The sequence below is a fragment of the Cygnus atratus genome, chromosome 3, assembly GCF_013377495.2.
Source record: "Cygnus atratus isolate AKBS03 ecotype Queensland, Australia chromosome 3, CAtr_DNAZoo_HiC_assembly, whole genome shotgun sequence".
NCBI lineage: Eukaryota > Metazoa > Chordata > Aves > Anseriformes > Anatidae > Cygnus > Cygnus atratus.
The window spans coordinates 4,638,545-4,644,894 of NC_066364.1; the positions used below are offsets into that span (position 1 = coordinate 4,638,545).

General features: G+C 42.3%; 1 protein-coding gene across 1 annotated transcript in view; it reads right to left on the minus strand.

The window, feature by feature from the left end:
• Positions 1-5,868, minus strand: part of TFAP2D (transcription factor AP-2 delta) — a 49,903-nt gene extending 44,035 nt beyond the window's left edge. Inside the window, exons 1-3 of the mRNA XM_035563697.1 lie at positions 5,830-5,868; positions 4,432-4,929; positions 833-893 (exon numbers count right to left, since the gene is read on the minus strand). Coding sequence (XP_035419590.1) covers positions 833-893; positions 4,432-4,929; positions 5,830-5,868 — 598 coding nt within the window. The remainder of the gene's footprint in view (positions 1-832; positions 894-4,431; positions 4,930-5,829) is intronic.
• Positions 5,869-6,350: the final 482 nt, after the last annotated feature.

Here is a 6,350-nt window from a genome sequence, read left to right on the forward strand (position 1 = left end):
GTGGCTGAAATCAGCTCTCTGCCGCGGCAGCATCACGTCGCCTAAAATATCTCCTAAATATCGATTTTTCAAGGTGGATATTACGAACAAGGAAAGGCAATATTGGGACAAGAGGTGCGTGTTCCAGGAGACTGAGCCAAGAAGTGTGCTCCCCCCGACTGCATTATTCGTTTTGTATTGTGAATGAAACTATGCTTTTCAAGCTTGTTCGAACGTATTCCCACGTCAGGCCTTTAGACTGATATTGTTTCTCCTCAAGGTAAATGATAATAATGACAAAAATAACCAGAATACTCAGATCTCGCAAATGCTGAAGAAATGGGTATCTATCAAGAATTCCAAATCTTTCCTCTAGCTTTGACTTTAGATATTTACATTGACAGATGGTTACCAAACGAAGTGACGCTGTCAAAAGCGAGTTCCACACCGGTCTGGAGCGCTATTGAAACGACGTTTCCAAAAAAACCTTTTCGTTCCCCACACGAGATGAAACCGCCGATTTAAAAATCTGGCGCCAGGGAGCACGTTTCTCAAACTCACTGTCAGGGATCCCCAGGTTAAACGGGGAATGATAAAAGGAGACAAGGAAGCTCTGGATTCAGCGAGAGTATCCGAGAGCTACTGAGGAACAAATCACTTGTAAAGAGCAAATGGACTGTGAAATATGAAGTGCTCTAAGCTAGTTTGAACGTACTTCTGTCAAACGTCAAATTACCACTATTTCTGCAGTAAATCCAAACTACACCTAACAGTGGAGCAGGGAAAGAGAGAGAAATAGAGAGGGTTTCACTTTTACAAAAATTGATAGACGCAAGTATTTGTAACCTCTTACCTCTTCTTATCACACCTCCTTGCCCGTTCAGTACAAGTCCACATTGGGCCTCCACTGAGCTCTTAAGCAATGAGGGGGGGGGGTAGGGGAGGGGGGAAGGAAAGAAAGGAAAGAAAGAAATCAGATATAGAAACCCACAGACAGATCACATAGTTTTTGCTTTGTTACACGATTCGCTCAGGAACAATAGTTAGGGTGAGCTAGAAAAACACGTTACTGTCATCCAACTCAAGTGGTCTGGCGAAAGCGCACTGCTATCCTGCAGCCTGTCCCTACCCCATGAAATGCAGGGTAATTGTCACTTTCATTTTCATTTAAATAAGAGTTTCTCCTGGACTGGGGAGGTAGATCGGCCGTTATGTTGGCAGGATAGAGGGACAAAACAAGTACTCTTGAAAGAACAGTGTGTTCACACTCTATAGTTGCACGCACCGTTGTAAAAATGCATTTTATATAATATTTTTGTATATTAAGTGTGTATTAATATACATATACAGTGCTAAATTCATATATATGTTTAGCGACATATATACAGCGACTTACAAAGTGTGCACACAAAGCATAAACAACAGAAGACCGATTGGGCTTTGTCGGCTACACAAGTCGTAAGAGTGTAACAAAGGGGCTGAAGAACCCAGTCTCTCTGTGCGTGTGTCCGCACATAGGTGGGGATGAATATGCATCTGTGTGCGCACACATAGGCACCCATGTGTGAGTGTGGCGTGAAGAACCGTCCAAAAGCCTGTCTACAGCTTCTGGTGCACATCCGAAGAGATCTCACTTCTTTATTCTCCTGTTACAAGTCTTATTATTTGGGGATCTTCGCCGTCCTTAATAAATATTTTTATTGGAATCATAAAAGACTTTAAAGGGTTGGTTTTTCTTTGGGTTTTCCTTATGTTGGGGGCTAAAACACCACAACAAACCAAACCTAAATCTTTGCCCAGTGGAAATGTGTTAAAGACGCATTTTCCTCTACAAACAAACGAGGTATTGGACATGAAAGAGGCCTTTAAGGGTGTTAACCTACTCAACAGCCCGTGAAGAGTTAAGTAAATGCGGAGAGAGTCGGTGCATAATAAAAACCCCACTTTACAAAACAACCTTTACAGTCCTGGCTCTCTCCCCCACTTTCACCATATTGGCTCTGGCCCTGTAAGACCTTCCTTTTCAAGGCTCTTTTTTATTTTAAGTGTTCTGCCTTAAAGTGATTATGAAATCAATATGAAAAAAACTTCGCTACTGAGCATAAATTAAAGCGGTGATGGGAAAAGGTGTGACAGTTTTCTTTGTTGCCCATGGAAAATCTTTTTAGGGCACTGAAAGATGCCACTCCAGCTCCAAGACTGTTTGCATCTGTTAGGCTGACTTAAACCGCCCTCGAAACTATTGGACATTCACTTAAAATTCTGTGCAGGGAAAAGTATATTTACATTTGTTGCATTTGAAATGAGGCATATGCTGATGAACGTTTTAAAAAGAAAGACTAAGGGAACAGGGGGAAGACTGGTTAGACCATAATTTTGGTTTAAAACTATTTGTGTTCTGTCTTCTTTCTGTTCGCCACCAAAAAGCTTCCCACTAAGCCCAAGGTGATATTCGCAAGTGTCCAAGTGTATTCTGAATCAGCTAAATCATAAAGATAAATATTCATATTTTCAACATCTCGCTTCTTAAGCTTTTAGATACCCCAGAACACTTCCCTCATCTGTTCGGGAAAGGAGGGAGGAGGAAAAATAAAGAAAAGATAAGCTACAAAGGCGTTAACTAGGGAAACGAGGCTATTTATCTTCAAATAAAGTGTGATCGAAAAAATAATATTTTCGAAAGAAATTCTGTTTATTTTTTTCTTCTTTAAATAAACAAAAAAAGAATTTGCCTCTAGCAGCTTAACCAACCTCTTTTTTTTTTTTTTTTTTAAGGGAAACATGTTGTTTGGTCGGATGACATTGCATAAATGACCAGTTGAATGGCACTAAGTCGAAAATTGGATAAACTATGGTGCTTTTTTGCCCGGGACTTAGGCATTGTCTGCTGTCTTGCAAACGTTCCTAATCCCCTCTTTTGAAAAATACAAGGCTTTGTGCCTGCCAAAGAAAAAAAATTTGTACAGATACAAAAAAATCAGCAGCAGACGTGGTTATAAAAAGGAGTAAATAGGTTTTAGTTGGGCTGAGCAGTGAATGGCAGATTTTTTTTTTTTTTTTTTGAGGGGGGTAACATAAGGAGATCCTTGTGAAAAATGTAAACAAAAAATGCCCAGAGAGGATAAAATTATATAGTGAATTTTAATGGAGAAAGCCAGGTTTAAATAGTTAGGGTTTCCTCATCAGATATATAAAAGATAACGTTCTTTGTTGTTGGGTTGTTGGATTGTTTTCCTCCTTAAAAAAAAAAAAAAAAAAAAAAGGAGAGAGATATTTTTTTTCTCCAATGTAAATAGAGGTTTTAGGATTTTGTTTGTTTGTTTGTTTTCAAGGGAAGAAAATAAACCTTCTTAATTTTATAAACTTCGGGTTTTTCCGAATCTTTGACGGCTATATATTTTTTGGAAAGAACAACATAGAGAGCTTTGTATGACTGGGAGCGAGATTTGAGGGAAAAGTAAGTACAGTAAATACGGTCCTATTTGTCTCTCTCTGCTGTTTGGGGAGCTTTAGTTCTTCAGCTGGTCGGAAGAAGGAAGGTTTGCTCTTGATTTGGGGGAGTTTTCGAAATGGCTGTTATATACAGGAGGGCGTTGTTTGCAATTTTGGAAACAATTTTCATTTCGGTACCAGCTTCATTTACTAGAGGTGAATTTTTAGTTCAAGGGGAAAGGATTTCTGAGCGGATAAAGCTGAGATTAAGATACATAGAAATAGAATTTTTTATGGGTCCAGGTGCCGGTTGGGGGGCTGGGGGGGGGGGGAACAGCTCATTGAGTAGATAGATGAATTCAGCTGCATCTTCTTATATCTCTCTCCCTGTTAACGTCTAGATCGGATATTGCGAGGCAGTTTTATCATACAGAGCATTTCTGACGAACATTTACTCCCGTTTATTTCTCCCTTACTTCACGCCTCGGAGTCCAACGGAAAGCTTGCCTTTGTATGTTTGTCGGAAAGCCACCTTTTTTCTGCCCTGCCTTTTTTCTCTTTCCCTGCTCCATCCCTTCCTGACCACATTTGCCTGCGGTGTCGGTGCAAGTTATTTAAACGCTTCCGTTTGCCGAAAGCAGGGAAAAGTTTAGGAAAAGCGGAAAGGTGTCTTTGGTTTGGTTTAGTTTTTGGTGCTGGTGCCTTTGGTTAGAACTGGCACACAGGGACAGGGACACATAGGGACACACGCACCCCGAGATCTCCGGATGAGTCCCCCCCGCTGAAGGCAGGAGCGAGTTTTTTGTTTGGCGAGCAAAATCCCTCGCTTTTTCACATTTTTATTGCTGCTCTTCTGGAGGGGACAGGCTCCGGATCGGGTTTGGGATGAATCTTCCCTCCTTTGTATGAGCTACACGAGAGTTATTCTGAGTAGAGGAAAATGGGGAGGGCGGGGGGGGGGGACCAGGGCAGGGGGAGGGGAGAAGAAGGTGCCTCGAAAGGAGATCGCATGCTATTTACCTGCAAATCGTCTGCTCCCGAGGCTGCAAGCCCGAGGCTTGGTCCTGGCAGGAGTCTTTGATCTGGATGCATCCCATATTGGGACCCATGGCTCATAAGAGACAGGTCGTGGCGGCGGTAAGCATCTAAGCACCCCAGCTCTCTCCTCTGCTCGTCCAAGCAAGAGGACTTGAGCGCCCGCGCATTGTGCAGGTTGATAAAATCAGTGGGTTCCCCATGGTGGATCTGCTGGTAGTATTGCTGGGAGTGGTGGAGAGAGTTCAAGGAGTAAGCGTCGGGGTTGACTGCCGGGTGGCTGTGTTGGAACTCGTAGTGGAAGGACTGGTGATGCAGTGGGGTGTACTGGTGGTTAGTGGAGAAGTACGGGGAGGCGAACTCGGTGCCCGTGGTAGAGTAAGTGAGAGGAGACGAGGAGGAATAGGCGACGGTCGAGTTGGCCACAGACTCCAGGCATCCAAGCTGCATCAAACGGTAACTGTTTGATCCGTCATGACGTATCTGAAAGGAAGAAGTGAAAAGAAGACCCCAAAACTGGAGGTTTGTCATTTAAAGCCCCGGGTGCGGTTCTTCCAAGCACGCTGTCCTGCATAGCTTCTCCCACTGCAGAAGCGTCTAAGCCTGCGAGCTGCAACCCCAGCAACAAAAGATCCTTTCCTACCTTGGGCTGATGCCATAAAGGTCTGTTCAAAAAATCATAAACAGCCCAGCCTGCCCTTAATACCGCCGAGCGAAAGGAATCCACGCACTGAAATAAAATCTATCTATCTGTCCATCCATTCATCTATCTATCCATCCACCTCCTGATCACAGCTGTAATATCTGGGGCTGACACAAAAACTCATCAAACAGAGGAAACTACCGAGAATACACACAAGTCCCGTCCCTATGTTACAGCGTTACACATTGAGAAAGCTTTGCCGCCTGCTTGCCTTCCTTTCTTCCTTCCTTCCCTTCTTTTTTTTTTTGAACCCCTATTTTTCTTTCTTTTTTAAATAACGAATCAGATCCAAAATTCCACCCCCCCTCCTTTTCCTGCGTTTCGAAAGAAAAGGGGAGTCCTGTTTTATAGCGAGAACTCCCCATTCCTGGCGAGCTGGTGGTGATTTCTCTCCACTTCATTATATTATTAGGGGTATTATTCTGATTTTCGTTCTGGCAACGGTTTTAACGTGGTAATGAGTTGCCCTTTCTGGCGACAGATGTCATAACGAATTTTCTCTCTATACTTCTTTAAGTTATCTCTGAAGCTGGATTATAATTAAATGTAACGGTCCAATATGGATTTAAAAAAATGGAAACAACCACACAGGCACATTCACACACACATATGCACACACACGCACACACATCCACACACGCGCGCACACACACACTCACACACTCACACACACAAAATACCTCTGCATCGTGGACGAGACCTGGAAAGGTAGTTGACATTTTTTGGTTCTCCGAAAAAAAGAGAGGAAAAAAAAAAAAAAAAAAGGTCTGGATAAAATTCCCCTCTCCAAATTAAAAAATAAAATAAAATAAAATTTGAAAAATCCAAAGTTCATGTATTTCCCCACTTTTTTTTTAGAAAAAATCTCTACAGACAGAGAGAATTTGCAATGTATCTGCATAGATCAGATCTCTCGCTTTTCCATGCACCTCCTTAAAAACCTGTAGGAACAAAATTTTCCCTCTGCACAAAAGCTGCTCCCTGGATCAGATTTTGTACTTGCTGGGTATTTCTTTGGCTGATGTCGTAGGTCCCTTGGTAATATAGAAGTTTTGAAAATTAAGCATCAGCACTGAGAACTGGGAGGACAATAGATAGAGGAGCTTCATCCCAGGAGACAAGGAATAAATATTGTATCTTCGCCTAATAAGGAACTGTAGGTTCTTTCAACATTTTTATACATTTTTCCTCCACTCTTTAG